The sequence below is a fragment of the Chiloscyllium plagiosum genome, chromosome 19, assembly GCF_004010195.1.
Source record: "Chiloscyllium plagiosum isolate BGI_BamShark_2017 chromosome 19, ASM401019v2, whole genome shotgun sequence".
In the NCBI taxonomy this organism is placed as follows: domain Eukaryota; kingdom Metazoa; phylum Chordata; class Chondrichthyes; order Orectolobiformes; family Hemiscylliidae; genus Chiloscyllium; species Chiloscyllium plagiosum.
In genome coordinates, this window is record NC_057728.1 from 25166976 (window position 1) to 25188966 (window position 21991).

The window sequence follows — 21991 nt, forward strand, 5'->3', positions numbered from 1 at the left end:
TTTAAGTCCAGCCTGGAGTTAAAAATCACATTCTATTTATATCACAGAATCCCAAATTTTGCATGTTCATCAGTTCCTTGACTGCCTGCAACCAGTTACCACACTCAAAAGTTAAAATGATGATTATTGGGACCATGATTCTAACTCCTTTCCTAATGTGTGTATACTTAACCCATGAGAATTGGAGCTGCTCAAGATGTCAACTCATCACCATCTTTGAATGAATGGGCAATAAATGCTGGACAACTTTAAAAAAGGGAGATTAGATTCTGTCCTTATCTCAAACAATACCAGTATTGTTCTCCTCGGTTAATGGATTTAAAAGCTGGCTTTAATTTGTTTGAATGGTATAAAACAGAAAGTGCTGGAGAAGCTCAATAAGTTGATCAATATCTGTACAGAAAGAAACAAAGTTAATGTTTTGAGTGCAAAGATTGTATTATGTGTCTCTCTTCACAGGTGCTGCCAGACCTGCTCAGTTTCTTCAACACTTTCTACTTTTATTTCAGATTTCGAGCATCTGAGGAGTCTTGCTTTTATTTTTTATGGTATGCCCTACTGGATGGATGTATTGATCCAAACAAGTTAACACCTGCATCAAATGGGCAAATCATGTTCCATCAATACCAAACAATAAAATTTCACTAAGTAAAAGTTCTGACTAGAAATGACGATCATCCTTTTTATACTTATGTAATAATAGCTCTTTTTCATATTATAATTCAAGACAGTGTTGCCAGGATCATCACAATAATTTTGTACAATATAGGAAAAACTATAGCAAATATCCCCAAAGGCAATCAACCTAGACAGTTATCAGCAACAGTCATATATTCAATTACATCGTTATATTATTAAAGTTTAGAAAATGTAAGAGTGGCCCAGCACTTTTCCCAAAAAAAAACTTAAATATCCAAAGCAAAAATATTTGAAAAACATTATTTCTAAAAGTCAAACTTGATAATAAAAAATATCCACCACCAGGGTGAAGTAATCAGCAGATATGCTGCTTGGTCTAAGACCAGCTTTGACAATCCAGCACAGCACATGGAACTATTCATGGGTTATAAATCTTTGGGCAATCGCCACGCCCAGCATGACAGCCACTAGAATTCCAAACAGCCACTTCAGGTTGGCATTCTCAATGGACAAGGCAGTGGTCTGTAAAACAAGAGAGAAAGAAAAACAATCCACAGTCACCACAGCATCTGCTACAAGCCACAGCCTCTGGTGTTAGGATTATGCAGCAGGTGTTAATAAAACACCAGTGAGCAATTGCTCTACTTAAATTTCAATATGGTTTCTAGTAAACAGGGAAGGAGGGAATGTTTGATCTGGTTTTTGGAAAGGAAAGAAATATGAGCAGGTAATGCAAACAATGTGAGAATATTAGCAAAGAGTGGTCATAACACAAATCATAAACACAGATATAAATGTTGAAAAGTAGATGGAATAATCAGATGGAATGGCATTTGATAGTTTTTAAAAAAGCTAATCTCAATAAGTTGAAACAGAATAAGTTCAGGAAAATTTGAAAGAAAAATTAAGTCTGTTAGGACATGAAATGCTGCATTTATGGTAAAGACTGCAGAAATTGATGATGAAGGAAGCTGTAATTTATTGCAAAGGCAAAAGTCCTTTCTGTAAAGGCTTCATGAGAAAAGGATTTGATTATTTATCTAATTGTTATTTGTTATGTCTTTAGTGTGAGCCACTAGCCAAATAGCAATAGAGACTGCTGCATGTCTCCGCAACAGTGACTAAATTTCACTGGCTGTCAGGTACTATGGAATGACCAAAGGCTATGAGAGGGGCAAGTTCTTTTTTCTTCCTGTGATAATAGCATGAAAAAAAGGTATGTGACTGGTAAACCAATAAAATTGCAATTTTTTTGCCTCTGTTAATCATATTAAAATGTTTAAACTCTGTAGTTTAATTGGAAACCTGTTGGACTATAACCTGGTGTTGTGTGATTTTTAACTTTGTCCACCCCAGTCCAACACCGACTCCTCCAAATCATGACTGTAATTAGAGGCAGGGTTCATTTCAACTTTGTATTCTACTATCATTTTACTGCAGAAATGCCTTATATAATGTACACACATACACAAAGTCTGGATGTAGGGTACATTAGGAGACATTGAGGACTGCAGATGCTGGAGAAGTCAGAGTCGACAAAGTGAGACGCTGGAAAAAGTACCGCAGGTCAGACAGCATCTGAGCAACAAGAGAGTCAATGTTCCGGGCTTAACCCTTCACCAGGACTGGGGTTTGGAGCGAGCCCATGTAGTGTACATTGCCAAGCTGTTTACCTGACAGCATTTAATGTAATTATGGTGATCAAAATTTAAAGAAGTACAGGATCATAAATACACTAATAAAACAGAATCACAATAGAAATGGAGCTAATTTCCATTGACACCTCAGTGTAGCACATTGTGAACTGTGGGAAAGGAATTCAAAAATTTAATAACGGAATAGGCCTCAGGATTTCAAACATTAGTATCCACAACATAACTGTTAATATTACACTTACATACAAATGCTGCTAAAACAGTAGAGGCTTCTCTTTCCATGAGCTAAATTACACTTATTCAATATTGATTAAATGACTTCCATGTCAATTTGTTTTGACAAAATAAAGAATATTTCAGTTCTTGTAGAGTCATAAGTCAAACTCATCCATGATGACCAGATATCTGAGATAAATCTAATCCCATTTGCCACACTTGGCCCATATCTCTCTAAACCCTTCCTATTCATGTACCCATCCAGATGCCTTTTAAAAATTGCAATTGTACCAGCCTCCACCACTTTCTCTGGCAGCTCATTACATACACATACCACCCTCTGTGTGAAAACATTACCCCTTAGGTCCCTTTTAAAGCCTTCCCCTCTCACCTTAAACCTGTGCTCTTTGGTTCTTGACTCCTCCAGTCCAGGGAAAAGACTTTATCTATTTACCCTATCCATGCCCCTCATGATTTTATAAACCTTAATAAGGTCACCCCTCAGCCTCCCACACTCTAGAGAAAATGGGGTAGACTTTATGTTGCTTGCCCTTAACCATAATGGATAAGCTGGGTACAGGTCACAGAGAAAGATGTTTTTAAAAATGACTTGCCAGATAGCGCATAAAGTTTAATGTGAAGGTGAGTAAAATAATAGATTCTGAGAAGAAAAGCAATAATGGAAATTGTTTGAATGTGTAGTCAAACAGAGACTCCTTTACTCTTCGAGTTTAAATCATGTAGCTTTTCCAATTCTGCTGCTTCCCTTTCAAATGCAAATCCCCCTTCTACAAATTATAAATATGAATACAAATATTCTAATATGTGAGATCACTACACTTTCAGCAATGCAAATGAAACATTTGTGTTTGGCAGGATTTCTTCAAATCCACACCTTACAAATTCAACTAAAATTAATATTTCCTGCGTAATTTTCTAACACACTGTCTTCTGGCTTTGTTTAATTCTGAATTTCTCGACTTAGAATAAAGTAGCTGATAAAGATGAAGGGCAATGAGTTGAAACATTTTGAACGTGACATAAATCCACTCAGATCAACACATTCCCATCACACCACATATATACTTACCCAGCCACCTTGTTCAATAATCCATTGAGCAACTTGGTTCTTTGCAATAATCTTTGCAACAGATTTTGTAGCTTTGCCAAAACACCCCATAACTGCTCTCCGATAGACATAAGTCACCATTTTGTAGCTGAGACTCAGCAGAGCAATTGTTTGGGTCCAGTTGATTCCATTGTCATATAACCTGTGTTGTAGGAATTGATACACTTTTAACACAAAAACACTTACATTTGATTAGTTAGCATTACATAATCTTTTTTCAATTTTTTTTACATCTCCTAGTTATAAACTAACACAATATTCATTTTAAAAATATTTTCAAAGTTTACTTTAATCTTTCATGTTTCTTCCTTTCATTGACCAGATACTTTTATTCTTTCCCTCAGTCTCCCCGTTCCTTATTTGTTCTGAGAGGATAGCTAAAGGTTCAATTGATCACCTTCTCTGCAGTCAGTTCTCAAACAAAAGACTAGATAAATGTTACCATTCCTGTGCAAACCAAGAACTTGAAAGAACCAACCTATGCAAAACAAATCACCAAACAAGATTTAACTTTTGAAAGTTTTTTAATGTTAAACTCAAATAGAAACCAAAATAAATTAAACATGAACTGACAAAACAAAATACATTCAATAGAAACCATGAATAATACATTAGATAGCTGGATCCAGAGAGAAAAAATATCACGATTTGTCAGGAAGCCCTGTTAGGACACATGATCCTATGTGCCATCCTAAAGTAACTCATAATTCTATCGTTCTTTGTGTTACTGTTCGTACACAAGATTTGATCATTTAGTAGCCCCTGACAACAGCTTCACTCCATCAGAGTTCTATGAAAACAATTATCACTAAAAAGGCACATCCCTGCTGAAGTTCCTTCACTGTATCCACAACAGTTCTGATGACATAACTTGCCCAGAGGTCCCTTCATCCAACCACTCTAACTTCTCATAATACAGTTTAAAAAACATTCACTCCTCTGATGCCTGGCGTACTCATACAGCTCTAAACCTCCATATCAACTGGCACCTGCTGCAAACTGATCTCTGAGAACCTTGTGTTTCTTTACGCAAGATCACAGCCCAAATCAGGATTCTGGCCTTTATCTGGTTCTAATTTTCACAGAAACCTTTACCACAGGCTGCTTCTCAGAATTCTGATGTCATTGCCAGAATATTTATTTGATAATTCTACCCAACCACAACAAAACCTGGAAATTGAAGTTTCTGCTTAAATTAGTGAATGTAGTACAGGAGTTGAAATAATTGTATCACAATAAGCTCTACTTGGCAGTAGAGTCACAGAGATGGACAGCACAGAAACAGTCACTTAGTGAAGTTAGTATTGGGACTATTCTGCTGATGACCTGGATACCAGAACTTGTAACAAATAGAGTTCAGATAAACCACTGCTACTTATTAGATTTATACGGCAAATCTGGACAACATAGTTGGAAACTTACCTTTCAGCAACTCTACAGAAGGGCTCATATCCATTTTCAGATGGGAGAAAAAGGTGTGCCTGCACACCTTGAAATTCTCTGTTCTTTTGATGATTAAGTTCATCTCCAATGATTGCCAGCTGACGTCCTATTTCCATACTGGAACTATGAAGGTAATATTAAATGTTATACTATGTTAACTAAAATAAGAAACTTTACATTCTCATGATCAGAAGCAAAATTCATCTGACAAATCTATCTAACTCGATTTAGCTTCCTCCATTTTTCTTCTGCGATTTACTGTCCTTCTGTGGCTATTGGTCCACCACCACAGGTAGACTTCAAACAACTCAGAATGTTTGTCCCTGCTGGCAATTTACTCCTTAGTAACGTAGGAATAACTAACAGAACAGAGCAGTTTACCTGAAAATGGCACCCACCTCAAGTCCCACAGTAATTCACAGGCAAAAAAAGGATTTCAACCTCAGACATTAATCATTAGTTGTTATCTATAATTTTTACATCCAAATCAATGAAGTTTGTGTCATGTTCTAAATGTCAATGCCTTTTAGATGCTTGTACAGTCAACGTTGGAAGTGAGATCACAAAATATTTTTTAAAATGTTAAAACAGACACAAAGGTGGTGATATTGTTGGGGCAACTTTAACTACCAAAGCATTGTTCCAAAGGAGGGTAAACAGCTAAACATTTGACTCAGAAATCCAAATGACTTCAATGACAAACAGTTTTAACAGGTGGGATCAGGGATAGGTAGTGGGGGGTGGGGGGTGTGAAGGGGGGGGGGGGGGGTGGGGGGGGGGGGGGGGGGGGGGGGGGGGGGAGGAACAGTGTTGTTAGTCATTAAGTACATCAAAAGGCAACATTCATTTCTGCAGTAATTTTGTTCTTAAATATAGTTGGCCTGTTTCCCTGGGAGTCAGGGTACCTGGCAGGTGTAAGGAGCAAGAAGGGCTGAAGTTCCTATGTCAGCCTTGGTTGCAGACCAAGAGGAGATAGAATGATTCCTCTAGGCTGCGAGGAGCTTATCAGTAAACCGCCCATCACAACCTGTGCTCCAGTCTGCAATTGGACCTCCTCATCCATCACCACCAATGGCCACTGCCATCCTCACACTGAGCTTAGCAACCATCTAACCTCTTGTGTGAGAATACCTACCTTCTTCCCCATTATCCCTCCTACTCTGAACTGGGCCTGCCTGCTCACACTCAGTTGCACCCTTATGCCACAGTAGCTCCAGCTAACAAGCAGCCAGCCTGTCAATAAAGCTGACTATGGACGCTATCAGACGGGAGTTGGGAAGTATAGATTGGGAGCAATTGTTCCACAGAAAGGGCACATTGGACATGTACAAAATGTTTAAGGAGCAGTTGTTGCGAGTGATGCATAAATTTGTTCCTCTGAGACAGGCAAGAAGGGGTAGGATTAAAGAGCCTTGGATGACGAGAACAGAGCTTCTCGTCAAAAGGAAGAAGGCAGCTTACATAAGGTGGAGGTAGCAAGGATCTAGCACAGCTTTAGAGGATTACAGGCTTGCTAGAAAGGAGCTCAGAAATGGAATGAGGAGAGCCAGGAGGGTGCAGGAAAAAGGCTTCGCGGGAAGGATTAGGGAGAACCAAAAGGCATTTTACTCATACGTGAGGAATAAGAGAATGATCAGGGAGAAGGTAGGGCCAGTCAGGGATCGCATAGGGAACTTGTGCGTGGAGTCTGAGCAGATAGGGCTTCGGTTTTCACTAAGGAAAGAAACCTTGTTGTGAATGAGAACTTTTGAGTAGCTGGGAAACAGGCTTGAACGGATCAAGATCGATGTTGATGTGCTGGAAATTTTGACAAACATTAAGATTGGTAAGTCCCCAGGGCCAGACCAGATTTATCCGAGGCTGCTCCCAGAAGCGGGAAAGGAGGTTGCTAAGCCGCTGGTGAAGATCTTTGCCTCCTCACTCTCCACAGGAGTCGTACCAGCAGATTGGAGGGAGGTGAATGTTGTTCTGCTTTTCAAGAAGGGTAATAGGGAAATCCCTGGCAATTACAAACCAGTCAGTCTTATGTCTGTGGTCAGTAAGGTTCTGGAAATAATTCTGAGGGGTAGGATTTATGACTATTTGGAAAAGCATAGTGTGATTAAAAGCAGTCAACATGGCTTTGTGAGGGGAAGGTCATGCCTCACAAATCTTATTGAGTTCCTTGAGGAGGTGACGAGACAGATAGACGAAGGTCGAGCAGTGGATGTGGTGTATATGGACTTCGAGCAAGGCATTTGATAAGGTTCCCCATGGTAGACTCATTCATGAAGTCAGAAAGTATGGGATACAGGGAGATTTGGCTGTCTGGATTCAGAATTGGTTGGCTGACAGAAGGCAGAGAGTGGTTGTAGATGGAAAGAATTCTGCCTGGAAGACAGTGGTGAGTGGTGTCCTGCAGGGCTCTGTTCTTTGGCCTCTGCTGTTTGTAGTTTTAATAAATGACTTGGATGAGGAGGTTGAGGGGTGGGTTAGTAAATTCACCGATGATACAAAAGTTGGAGGTGCTGTTGATAGTATTGAGGGCTGTTGCGACATTGACAGGATGCAGAACTGGGCTGAGAAATGGCAGATGGAGTTCAACCTGGATAAATGTGAAGTGATGCATTTTGGAAGGTCGAACTTGAATGCTGAATATAGGATTAAAGACAGGATTCTTGGCAGTGTGGAGGAACAGCGGGATCTTGGTATTCAAGTGCGCAGATCCCTCAAAATTGCCACCCAAGTGAATAGGGTTGTTAAGAATGCAAATGGTGTTTTGGCTTTCATTAACAGGGGGGAATGAGCTTAAGAGCCGTGAGGTTTTGCTGCAGCTCTACAAGACGCTGGTGAGACCACACTTGGAATATTGTGTCCAGTTCTGGTCGCCCTAGTATAGGAAAAATACAGAGGCTTTGGAGAGGGTGCAAAGAAGGTTAACCAGGATGCTGCCTGGGATGGAAAGCTTGTCTTATGAAGAGCGATTGACTAACCCCGAACCTTTCTCTCTGGAGAGAAGGAGGAAGAGAGGTGACCTGATCAAGGTACACAGGGTAATGAGAGGCATGAATAGAGTCAATAGCCAGAGATCTTTCCCCAGGGCAGGATTGACTGCCATGAGGGGTCATAGTTTTAAGGTGTTAGGAGGAAGGTATAGAGGAGATGTCAGAGGTAGGTTCTTTACATGAGAATTATGAATGCATGGAATGCATTACCAGCGGTAGTGGTGGAAGCAGAGTCATTAGGGATATTTAAGTGCCTGCTGGACATGCACATGGACAGCACTGAACTGATGGGTGTGTAGGTTAGGTTATTTTCTTTTAGATTAGGATTAATCCTTGGCACAACATTGTGGGCTGAAGGGCCTGTTCTGTGCTGTACTTTTCTATGTTCTATGGACACAAACCCTACATTAAAAAATGTTGAAAGGTGTCCTACAGTTAAAAAGTGCAGGAAGTTCAGGACGCCCATACTTTTGTGTCTACCAATCTCAAAACAGCCCCATTTTTATTTTTCAATCAACCTGTTCAGAGCTGCTATTACACATTTCTGGAGGAGATGGAATTTGAACTGGAGCCTACTGGTTGAGAAGTAGGGACACTATCATTGTGCCACAACAGCCCTCAAAACTGCTCCCTTCTTTAGCTCCCTCCTTGAATCCAAACTTAATTATCAAACCCTTCAAGTCAGTCAATTTCCCTGATTTGCACAGTTTGACATTTAATTGCCTGTGCCTGAAACTTGAATTACACATTAGAACTTAGGGTTGTGTGCAATATATTCATTGTAAACATTTTAAATGTTTACGGAAGGTTACCAGAAACAGGTTTTTGCAACCTGGTGAACTGGATTTTGCTGAAGGATAATCTGGGGATAATTTGTTGCTGGATTACAGATCCTTCATCTCAGCTGTGCCTGAGCTGACCAGAACTCAGCACAACCAATTAATTTTCCACTTAGATATGACTTTTATATTTAGCAGGTCTGGCAGCATCTGTGGCAACAATGCAGAATTAACATGTCAAGTCCAGTAACCCTTCTGAAAGAGGACTCAAAACATTAATTCTGTGCAGTCTCCACAGATGCTGCCAAGCCTGCTGAGTTTTCATTGGTTTTTATTTCAGATTTCCAGCATCTGCAGTCCTTTATTTTATTTTACTTTTATATTTGTTCTTTTCATTCAAAATTGGAGTGGCATCTTCAGAAGAATAATTATTAAACAATTATTATTGCCATTTATTAAACAATTTTGTCATGTCTATATTGTATTCATTTTGGCTATCGTTCTAACTTCTTAGCTAGGAATACAAAATGATTGTTGTTCATGGAAATAGAATGAATATAGATTTGAAATACTAATAATTACAGTATTTCTTAACAACTAGACCCATCTCTCTGTACATAAGAAACTAAAGTACTTTTGTATTTAAGCACAGAATCACATATCACATACCTGGGACTTGTCTGGTTTGTGGTTTCTGGCAGATCAGGCACAATCATTCCATTTTCTGTACTCTCTTCCATCTCACTCTGATTTTGGTAGTATACAGTGCTCTGTAAGAGATTTTCTGCTTCATTCACTTTGCCCTGCTCTGTGTGGAAAATAAAACAAGCAAAAACGGAACAATTCAGGTGGGAACATTAAATAATGGACAAGTATTTTAGTGCACAACTAAAACCTAAAATTATTTTATGTGTCACCCTGCCTTTAATGTACTGAGGAATATCTTCTAGACCTAGAAGATAAGACTGAGCACTGAAAACTTTACATATTACTGGAACAACCAAATCCATATTATCATTTAGTATTATCTCATTAGCTATTCTTAGTGAACTAAGTAAGTTGGACCTAATGATGGGTGCTCAAGTTAATTCAGGAAATGGGTAAATGAAGCAAGTACATATTTTAGAAGATTACCATACATCGATTTTTAATTTTTTTCAGGCAGGTTAAAAACCTTAAATCCAAAAATCTGATTGATGGTTGATACTGAAAACATCAAGATGCAGCTGCACTTACATAACTTAATTGAGGATTGCACTATTTGGCATCGATAAACACCCACTGTGGGACAGGCACAGGGTGGGCGATGATATAAAGGTTGGTGTGTCTCCAAAGTCCAAAGAAAGTTTATGAACCTCAAGGAGAAGAAACATCCACACCCATCACTATTCAACAAGCAATCAATTCTTCTTCCTGCTGGGAAAGTTCCCTGGCATCGGGAATGTGACAGAGAGTCATCCTAACACAGCTCTTTGCTCACCACCCCAGGCCCAGAAACATTTCATTGTTGCCTCCCAGGTGTATTCTTCAATTTGACACTTTCCCTGTTCACAATGATCCCAGATTCCCTGTAGAAGGTTTTTTTTTGACTTTCTGGTAAGTGACACTTCAAAAGCCCACATAAAGACGGTGAAATTGTACATGCAATGAAAAACCAGTACTGCTTGTTTCTCAAGAACAGGTGAAATCCAGGTCATTATGGTTCCAAATAAAAACTTGATTTGGTGGGCGCTGAGAGGATCTTTTGCCCTACGTGACTAGGGCCAGAGACACAGTTTAAAATAGATGAACATTTAAGTTGCAGATGAGATTTCTTTTCCTCTGAGAAAATTGCTAGTGTGTGACTTCTTTTCCCCAGTAGAGGCTCCAGGCTGAATGGTCTACTCCACTGTCTGACAATGATACAGACAAATCACCATACAAGAGGTTGGCATCACCTGGTCTAAGAGTGATAAATGGCTTTTGACTATCAGAAGAAAGGTCACTCCACTACTGACATTCCTGAGCAGTCAGGCATATGATCTACAAGATGCACAGTAGAAATTTGCCAAACATTGTTAGACAACACCTTCCAAAAACATGCCCACCACCATTTCAAAGAAAAGGGCAGTAGATACATGGGAACACCACCTTCAAGTTCCTATCAAAGCCACTCATCATCTTGACTTGGAAATGTATCATTGTTCCTTCACTGTCACTGGGTCAAAATTCTGGAATTCCCTCCTTAGCAACATTGAAAGTATACCGACAGCAAATGGACTGCGCTGGTTCAAGAAGATAGCTCACCTTCTCAAGAGCAACTCGGGACTGGCATTAGATGCTGGTCGAGCTTGAATGCCCACAAATAAAAGGAAAATGTTATTCATGGATGTTAGAATATAATTTTATATATATTTTGTAAATTGCAGTGATGCTCTAATTTTGTACAAGCAAGTTTATAGCTGCCTCGTTCAAAAGATGGAAACTTGTGTCTTTATTCTCTTAGTAAGAGACTGGGATCCCACTTAGTCAATAAAGGTACTGGTCCAAAGCAAGATCATAACATAAATTTATTTGTATAGTCCAGGATCATAATACCTGCGACTCCGCTTTCAAGGAACTAGGAACCTGCACTCCAAGGTCTCTTTGTTCAGCAACACTCCCCAGGACCTTACCATTAAATGTTTAAGTCCTGCCCTGATTTGCCTTTCCAAAATGCAGCACCTCACATTTATCTAAATTAAACTCCATCTGCCACTCCTCAGCCCATTGGCCCTCTGATCAAGATCCCATTGTAATCTGAGCTGACCTTCTTTGCTGTCCACTACACCTCCAATCTGCAAACTTACTAACCATATCTCCTCTGATCACATTCAAGTCATTTAAATAAATGGACCCAGCAGCAATCTTTGTGGCACACCACTGGTCACAGGCATAGAGTAGGGGGGTGGCTGTGGGTGAGACATTCTTTGGCGGTTCGGTGTGGACTCAGTGGGTCAAATGGCCTGCTTCCACAGGTTCTATGATTTATTGCAACATGTCTCAGTGACACAGCAGACAATGTTAAACTGTTCAGTAGAATATAAACAGAACAAGGCCTACTGGAATTTACATAACAAACCTCTTCCCTCTAGGCAAGAGCAACGGTAACAGATGCAAAGTCAAATGAACACACATTTTATGTTTAAATGATAGGTAAAACAGCCCCGATTATTATACTAACTGCCAGTTTTCTGATCTTTTCTTCACAAACTTTCATTTCTTTTTATGAAGCTCCTACCCAACAGAGAAAATTCGTTACTATCCCTGCACTGAGTTTGGTGGCCAGCTGGGATTGAGCTGTACTTAATCAGGTGGGAGGTCAGAGGTGGGGACCATTCCGGTTTCCCAGCTCCAGCTTGGTCTAGTTCCTGGCAGAAAAGTCTTTGGAAAACCTGACAATTCCACTGTCAAGTGCGGAATTAGGGAAACCAACCCTCATGGAGCTGCTTATCAGCTCTGCGGGAGATCCCTTGTTCAGAGTTACTCAGTGTCTAATGGAGGGACCCGGTATCAGCAAGGGGTAGCCAACAAGAACCATGCACTTGCATTTGCTGTCACGTCCCCAACAAATGACTCCACCGCAACAAGCACCTTGCAAACTAGTTTCTGTCATCACTGATCTTTGTGCTGAATGCTGACTTTCGGGTGATGGTTCTTCCAACAATAGCCAGTGGTACTGCTATTCAATCACGGAATGATGGATGTTTTATGGCACAGAAGGAGTCCACTCAGCCCATCATGCCTCTACAGACTGTCAAACAAACATTATGGCATAGTGTCACTCGCCTGCATTTCCAAGTTGAACATTACTGAAATTTGAGCTATCATCCAAAGCCCTCAGAAATAGTGTAACTGACTTTACTTCCACTATATTTTGAGGAAGTGCATTTCAGACTTGAACCGCTCATTGTGAGAATAATTTTTTACTTTGATCACATTTGCTATGTTTGAAAATCACTTTAAAATTTGTGGCCTCTTATGAATAGGAATGGGTTCTCCCTATTGCCCTACTCAGACCTCTCAGGATTTTGAAAACTTTTATCAGAAGTCCTTTTAACCAGATATACAAAGGGAATAGGCCCAACCCCTCCAATCCATCCTCATAACTGAAGTTTCTCTAATTACCTGGAATCATCTCTATTATTCTCTTCTGCAATGGTGGCTCAGTGGTTAGCACTGCTGCCTCGTAGTGCCAGGGACCTGGGTTCAAATCCAGCCTCGCGACTGTCTGCGTGGAGTTTGCACATTCTCCCCATGTCTGCGTGAGTTTCCTCCGGGTGTCCCGGTTTCCTCCCACAATCCAAAGATGTGCGGATCAGCTGAATTGCCCATAGTGATAGGTGCATTATATGGAATAAAGGAATGGGTCTAGGTGGGTTACTCTTTGGAGGGTCGGTGTGGACTTGTTAGGCCGAAGGGCCTGTTTCCACACTGTAGGGAATCTAATCTAATAATGTAGCAACCAGTATTGTACACAATACTCCAGCCAAAGTCTATTAAGTGCAATACATATGTTCAGCAAAACCTCCTTGCTCTTCTACCCTATGCCCCTATTTAAAAATTATGGAGAGGCATTGGTGTAGTAGTATTATCACTACACTTAAATGCAGAGACCCAGATAATGTTTTGAGGACCAAGGTTCAAATCCCACACAGATGGTGGAACTTGAATTCAATAAAAATCTAGGATTTATTGAAGCCATTGTCAGGAAACCCATCTGGTTCACTAGTAACCTTTAGGGAAGGAAACTGCCATTCTTAACTGGTCTGAACATATTGACTCTTAGCTGCCCTCTGAAAGCCATTCAGTAACAATCGCTAGAAAGTCTCAAAATAAACAATGATACCATAAGGACCACATAACACTCACATATTCACTGGAAACAACAACATGTTGCATTGGGAGTCCTCACTATTGATTGTGGACTTGTGAATTCTCACGGCATCAGGTCAAATTGGGCAAGGAAACCTCCTGCTGCAGACCATGTATCACACCACCTCCCACCTGAGGTGATGCACATTACGACACAGAGACAGCCAGCATGACTAAGTCAAACTAGATATGCAAAGTTATGACATTAAAATATCTGATGACCCTCAAAGTTGTTCAGTTGTTCATAACCAGAATTTACAAATAACCCATCTTGGACCAAGTTTATAAACCAAGTTTATAATTCAAGCAAAGATTAATAATTTATTATTAATAATGTAACTTTAGCAGAATATAGATAGACATTTATTAGAATGCCTAGTGGTTATGATCTAAGCCCAATCTTCTTGATCATCAACCCCTACTCTCTCACTGATAGACAGACACACAAGACAAGATGAATTTTTAAAAATAAAGCAATCATGAGTTGCCAGTTAGATAACTGTTTCAATGATGAATGAAATTCGATGGCTTATATTACAGGCATGCAGGATTATATCTTGCTCAAATTCCAAAGTCATTGGCCAATACAAACAGCATCTGCAGTCTTCCAGAAACTTTTTCTTATTTCTTACAGACTGGGGTTCTTTTTTTCAGCACTTTCAGCTCATCGATAACTGAAGAGTAACAAGAGAGAGAGCAAAATAAAAATAAGTCCTGCAGCTTCCAAAATAACAATGCCTCTTGCCCAAAAACCCAGTCCAAACCAGTTTACCTCTTGGTCTCTCATTCGTTTTCAACATGCACCACAGTCACTTGACTAGTATTGGTCCTCCCTTGATTGATCAATTCAAGATCTAACCATCTACCTGTCCCTGAGCAGAATGACATCTCAAAGTCAGTTCCATCTATAGTGTTCTTAAAGAAGGACTTAACCTGAGAGAAATACTTTTCAAGCAAGTTCCCACCAGAAAATGTCAGTCTTTTGTTCTCTCCTTTTTTAAAAACAAGTTATTGTTCCAAGTACAATTCTCAACCACAACTTTCAGCTCCAAATCAAAAATGAGAAGAATATAAAGATAAATAATCATGGTCTCAAAATGAATCCATGCTCATCCATGTTGAACAACATTTGGAGGAAGCACAGATGATGGCAAGTGGACAGAATGTACTCTGGGCTGGGGGAATTCAATATCTACCACCAAGAGCGGCTCAGCAGCAACTACTGATTGAGCTGGTCAGGTCCACAAGGACAGTCTTACTAGACTGGGTCAGTGACAGGTGATGAGGGATCAATCAAGACGGCAATATATACCTGACCTCATCCTTATCAATCTGTCTGCTGCAGATGCACCGTCCATGACAGTATCAGTAAGTAAGTCCACCACACAGTCCTTGTGAAGACAAAATCCCACCTTCACATTGAGAATACTTTATATCACGTTGTGTGTCACTACTGCTGTGCTAAATGGGATAGCATTCACAGATCTAACAACTCAAGACTGAGCATCCATGAGTGCTGTGGGCTATAAGAAGCAGCAACAGAATCGTACTCCAACACAATCTGCAACCTCAGGCTGGCATGTCACACTGTCCTCCTCTCTCTCTGTCTGTCACACTTTGTACAGCAAAGACTATGGGGACTGGCAAAATTCCAGCAATAGTACTGAAGACAAGTGTTCCACAACATGCCTCATTCCTAGCCAAGCTGTTCCACTACAGCTACAACATTGGCATCTGCCCGGCAAGGTGAAAAATTGCCTGGGTATGTCCTATATACAAAAAGCAGAACAAATCCAACCCGGCAAATTATCACCCCGTCAGCCTGCTCTCAATCATCAGGAAATAAATGGGAGATGTCATCAACACAGCCATCAAGCAACACTTGCTCAGCCATAACTTGCTCACTGATGCCCAGTTTTGGTTCCATCCAGGCCACAGTTCCTGACCTCATTACAGCCTTACTTCAAACATTGATAAAAGCACTAAATTCAAGAGGTGAGGTGAAAGATTGCCCTTGACATCAAAGCTATATGTGACCTAGCAAAACTAGAGTCAACGGAAATTAGGAAGAAAACTGTCCACTGGTTGGAGTCATACCTGGCACAAAGAAAGATGGTTGTGCTTGTTGAAGGCCATTCATCTCAGCTCTAGAAAACACTTCAGGAATTTGTCAGGGTAGTGTCCAAAGACTAACCTGTTTCATCAACTCTTTCCCTCTATCATAAGATCAGAAGTGGGAATGTTCACTGATGATTGCACAATGTTTGGCATCATTCGCAACTCATCAAATAATGAAGCAGTCCATGAACAAATGCAGCAAAACCTGGACAATTCCAGGCTTGAGCTGAAATGTGGCAAGTAACATTTGTGGCACACAAGTGCCAGGCAATCATCATGACCAACAAGAGAGAATTTAACCATCACTCCTTGACATTCAGTGGCATTACCATCTCTATTAACATTCTAGGGGTTACCATTGATCAGAAACTGAATTGGACTAGCCATATAACACAGTGGCTGCAAAAGCAAGTCAAAAGCTAGGAATCCTGCAGTGCATAATTCACCACCTGACTCGCCAAAGCTTGTCCAGCATCTACAAGGCACAAGTCAGCAGTGTGATGGAATATTCCCCAGTAAGGAGTGCCGCTCTAATACTCGAGCAGCTTGACATCATTCAGGGCACAGCAGGCCACCTGGCTGACACCACATCTACAAACGTGTACCATATATAAGATGCACTACAGAAAATCACTAAGGCTCCTTATCCAGCGCCTTCCAAATCTATGACTATTATCATTTAATAGGACAAGGGAATTGGATGCATGGGAACACACCACCTGCAAGTTCCTCTCCAAGCCATTCACCATCCTGATTTGGAAATATATCACAGTTTCTTCAGTGTCATTAGGTTTATATCCTTAAATCCATCGTTGTGTCAGGTCCAGCAGCAAGGCCTGAGTCAGGAACAGAGGAAAGGAGTTGGGTCAGTATCGGGGAGGTAAGGTTGGCTCTAGGTGTTCGGGGATGTAAGCAATTGGAAGAGGTATAGTTGGGTGAGTGAGCTAAGTATGGGGCCTGTTGAACAGTTACTCAGGAGTTAGACTATGTATTAAACAGTCTACCTTCTCCTGAGTAACCATTTTGCTCTATTTCATCAAAACTCTTCAAAGTCTCCAATTTAAAAGTGAGACTTTTGGAGGGCTCCAGGAGTAGAGGATTAATGCAGAGGAAAATTCAATTTCCCATGCAATTCCTTTGGAGTGTGTTTCAATAGAAATTCTGTAGAGTCCACATGTGCAACTCGATACCGGATCAATGGCGATCAGACCATCAAATAATCTGGGCCTATATTCCAGTGACTGACCATTGGCGGAAAATGGCTGGACCACAGTAAATTCTGCAGCATAAAACTCAGCAGGTCTGACAACATCTGTGGAGAGAAGGCAAAGTTAACACTTCAGGTCCAATCATCTTTCCTCAGAACCAAGCCATTGCCAGAACTGGAAAGTGCTGTAATGATTCTAAATGATGCTTTCCTTAAAAATATTCATCCAGCATGACCATGAAAGAAATCAAGATTAATGTACTTTTTAAAAAAAGTTGCCTCTTATATGACAAAGTAAAAACATGTTGGTTTTGGGTAATTTGTCTGTCCCAATTTGGAGGAAAACATACTGCAAAGCCAGTGTAGCATTTTCAATGTCAACGCATTGGTGGAATTGGGCACGCTATAAACATTGTCGAGACTTGAGCCCTGCTTTTTGTCTGCATTATAGTCTTATTCTGAGGGTATGTAATGTTTTGATAGGCAACTGATGAAAACGTTGGGTTACAAATGCAATGATTTCACATGATTCTGAATACGAGTATGTGAATGGTCAGTATCATGGAGAAGGGATCAACATAGCATTGAGCCACTCTTAGCTCATTCCCTCATTGAGGTCCCATCAAGGAGTGAAGCATTGAGTTATTAAAGTAAAATTTGAGTCACTGATCAGTGGCTGCAGGATCTTTCTATTAGGAAAGCAGAAATGTAAAGAGAGAGGACTTTGTTACATGCCTATACTTTACTACTAAAATTATAATACATGGAGGTGTCAGGTAGGTTGCCAAAGAAAAAGAAAATACATTCAAAAATATCACGATACAAATACATTGAAAAACAAAAGATTCAAGGCTTCACCTCAAGATTATGAGTAATACATTATATATTGTGATCTACAAGCTCAGAGCTTTTAAGAATAGTAGACAGTATGAACACGTACACAAAAAAAACTAGATGTTCAAATCTGGAGTTTATTTGAGTATCAATGCAAGCATAGGCACAGATGGTTGGATGACCAACCAACACAGGCTTATTAAAAATCAGCAAGTTCTAGCATAAAGAATTTGTTTGTTCTCAGAATTTCAGCTTTCTGCGGTGCTTCATACAACTGATGAATTACTCAGTTTTTGAAATGCAACACGCTTGATGTATTCCAGAATATACAATTTGTTAAGCAATTGTGAATGCATCAATTCATCGTGCACTCTCTATCTTTCTCTCCATGCTCCCTTCAAATCACTATTCATACCCACCCACTAAGATAGTGGACGCTCTGGTAGTAATCTTCCAAGAACAATCCCAGAACACTACAACTGGGCCTTAGTACAAGAGACTGAACTGTAGCAAAATGAACAGTAGCACCAGTAGAACATTGCAAAACAGATTAGTTATGTCAAGTGTATTAAAGTCACACTCGAACCAATTTAAAACACAATCATTCCTGCATCAGTAGATTGATAGTTCCTCACTGCCAATGCTTTCACACAAGCATAGTATTCTCATTACTATCTTAAAAGGCAAAAACCATTGACCCTGCTGACATCAAACACCATTAGACATTGGTCTCAAACTTGCTGTCTCCTAATTTTCAGAAATGAGATGCAAGTTGGTAAATGAGTGCCAGGACTCTGCAGAAATTGTTTGCAAAGTTTAAATTTTTTAATGGGCTGATTTGTACTGCCCAGGATTCTCAGTGAATATTTTCAACTATAAGCTGAGGGACAGACTTTGCCAGATACATGGAACTTAGCTGCATACTTATTCAGAAATTTTTACACTCTTAAATACCTGGATTAACTCCATGATTAGCTAGTGTAACTCAACCAAGCAACATATTCAATCTTTCAATCATTTCACCGAGTCAATGAGCTTCCCACTCAGCTCCCTTGACCTGACTGCCCATTCACCAACTCACTCAACAACTGAAAGATTTGGACCTTTAAAAATTGACCCAAACAAGGCAGCTACTGTTCTGAAGAGGGGGCGCATCTTCCATTCTTCCCTCTCTGCTTGCACTTGATGATCTGCTGCAAAGAGACTGCATTGGTCCTTCAAAGTTTCAGCTGGAATGCATGATTGAAAAATCCTGAAAATGTCAGATTACAAAACTCTCATTTCACCATAAAGTTAAAGCTTCTTTGCAGTCCAATTAGTTTTCCATTGTTTGAAATATCTGGAAAGTAGTTAAAAATCATACAGCACAGATGATGGCTATTCAATCAATCATGTCTTTGCAAGCAAAATAGATAAAAGGGGAAATCAGTGGACATAATAAGATTTTCAGAAGGAATTTGATAAGGTATCACAGATCAGGCTACTAATATGAAAACAGCCCATGTCATCAGGAAATTAGCAAATAGTGGAACGGCACAGAAATCAGTGCTGGGCTCACAATTACAGTACTTACAATATATACGAATGGCTTAGATCAGAAAAATGAATGTACTGTAGGCAGGTTTGCATGTGATACAAAAATAAATGGGAAAGCAAGTGGTGAGGTTGACATAGAGTCTGCAGAGAGATGTAGGTTAAGCAACTGAAAAAGTGTGAGGTTACGTACTTTGGTAGTAATAAATAGGGGAGCTGAATATTATTAAAATAAGGAAAGACTAGAATAGTGGGATTTGAGTATCCTCATCCATGAATTACAAAATGCTAGCATCCAGATTCAGTGATAGGGAAGAAAAATTGAATTTTGACCTTTATTTCAAAAGGAATGAAGTATACAAGTAAGGAGGCTTTATTAAACCTGTACTTAGCACTCGTCAGATCATAGCTGGAATTCTGTGAACAGTTTTGGGCCCCTTGTCCAAGGAAAGATAAATTGGTATTGGAAACAGTTCAGAGAAGGTTCACTTGCTTGAGGGACTGGTCTTATGAGGGGAGGTTGAGTAGTTTGGACCTGTACTCATTGGAGTATAGAAGAATGAGAGGTGACCTTATTGAAACATACAAAATTCTTAGGAGACTCAACAGGGCAGATGTAGAAACTTTGTTTGTCCTTGTGAGAGAGTCTAAGACGAGAGGTATAATCTCAGAATAAATTTAAGACAGAGATAAGAAGGAATTTCTTCTCTCAAAGGGTAGTGAATTTGTGGAATTATTTACCACAAAGGGCTGTCAAGGCTGGATTGTCAAGTCATTCAAAGCAGAGATATAAAAGTTTTTATTTAGCAAGAGGTTATGGGGAAAAGACAGTTAATTGGGGTTGAGGATTATCAGATCAGCCACAATCTAACTAAATGGTGGAGCAGCCTCGATGGGCTGAATGGCCTATTCCTGCTACTACATTTTCTGTCATCCTCCTTAAACCTATTTCTTCACTCGCACTTGTGGTAACCACCTTTCATTGTTCTCCATCCACAACCCTCTTCCCAAATCAAACTCTAGTTTCTCAGTCTCTGGCCTGGCGAAAACAATCTCCCAATTCACTGACAACAACACTTTCAAAATCTCACGTAAGGTTTAGCTAAGTTCTCGGTTCACCACAATATCTCTGCAATTTATTCCATCACAACCTCTGGTCTCCTTCATTTGCACACATCCTGGCTCCTCCTCCAGTACAGATTATATTTTCATTTCCTTCAGTCCAAGGTTTCAGACTTTATTGGATATAACAGACAACTAACATAGCCATTCACCATCAGATCTCATGGGACCACTCAAAGTACTATCAGATCATGCTTTCATCTGCCAAAACTGCTGGCTATTTCAAAATTATCCTGGAATATAGATAACAGCTTCTATTCTCGACTGGAAAGCGCCTTCCTAAATCCCTCTCATTTCTCTCCTCCATCCCCAAATACAAAGGAATTACAAGGGGGTCTGACTGATAAGTTCAAGTCCACCCATTCAACTGTACCTAGCTTCCTTTCCACTAGACTTCAGGTCAAACATTCTCAAATTGCTCTAGCCATGAAACTGCATCACTCTGCGCCCTTGGCCCTATTCAATTAAAATTTCTGACTGCTGAACACTCTTCCTGGTTCCCATAATTGTTGACATTGCTAAGAAGAGTTCCCTCCCTTCAGATACTGGTCACCTTCTCTCAACTCTGGTGTCACTACCCTCATCTCAAAACAAATTCTCAAACCATTCATCCTTGCAAACTATATTATATTAGCTTTGATTTATTGTAGTCCATGTACCTAAGTACAGTGAAAAGCTTTGTTTGTGAGCACTACAGGCAGATCATACTAAGGACATACAGATCATAGGGTGCCGAGACAGAGTGAGGCAGACGGATCACACTGCACAGGAGGTGCGCAAAGCAAGATCAACATTATTTGAAGTTAGAGAGTCCATTCATCCATCTAATAATGGAAGAGAAGAAGCTGTTCCTGAACCTGTTGGTGCGTGTGTGTTCGAGCTTCTGTATCTTCTGCCTGTAGGAGAGCAGTACCAGGGTGGGAGGGGTCTTTGATGATGTTGGCAGCCTTGCCACAGCAATGAGATGTGGGAACCTCGATTATCCGACTATCAATTATCTGAATATCGGATTACGCGAAGGAGATCTCGAGCTCCCGATAGAAACATTACATCAAAGGTTGTTTCCAACACTGATCGCGTCTTTTTATTACAGTGATTAAAAGTGAACTTGGCTTACTGAAATGCTGCCGAGAACAGTCCTGGACATCAGTGGGGGCCCAGGCACCGTCTCCAAATGACTGACCTCTCATCCCCTCTCTCTCCCTCCCCACCCTTTCCCTGGAGTTTTACACAGGCCTGGAGCCTATACTCCCCTTCCCTAGATAATCTCTCTCACACTATCCTGTACAGGGCAAAGGTGGACCCTGTCAAAAAGTTTCAGTAAAACGTTGTGTGTGTGGCCGGGTGTGTGTGTGGCTGTGTGTGTATGTGTGGCTGTGTGTGTGTGTGTGGGGGGGGCCGGGTGTGTGTGTGGCTGTGTGTGTATGTGTGGCTGTGTG

General features: G+C 40.4%; 1 protein-coding gene across 1 annotated transcript in view; it reads right to left on the minus strand.

Annotated features, from left to right (window-relative positions):
- Nucleotides 1-492: 492 nt before the first annotated feature.
- LOC122559374 (bcl-2 homologous antagonist/killer-like) overlaps nucleotides 493-21991 on the minus strand; it is a 32710-nt gene continuing 11211 nt past the window's right edge. Inside the window, exons 2-5 of the mRNA XM_043708825.1 lie at nucleotides 9515-9653; nucleotides 5062-5205; nucleotides 3601-3781; nucleotides 493-1161 (exon numbers count right to left, since the gene is read on the minus strand). Coding sequence (XP_043564760.1) covers nucleotides 1054-1161; nucleotides 3601-3781; nucleotides 5062-5205; nucleotides 9515-9653 — 572 coding nt within the window. The 3' untranslated portion in view covers nucleotides 493-1053. The remainder of the gene's footprint in view (nucleotides 1162-3600; nucleotides 3782-5061; nucleotides 5206-9514; nucleotides 9654-21991) is intronic.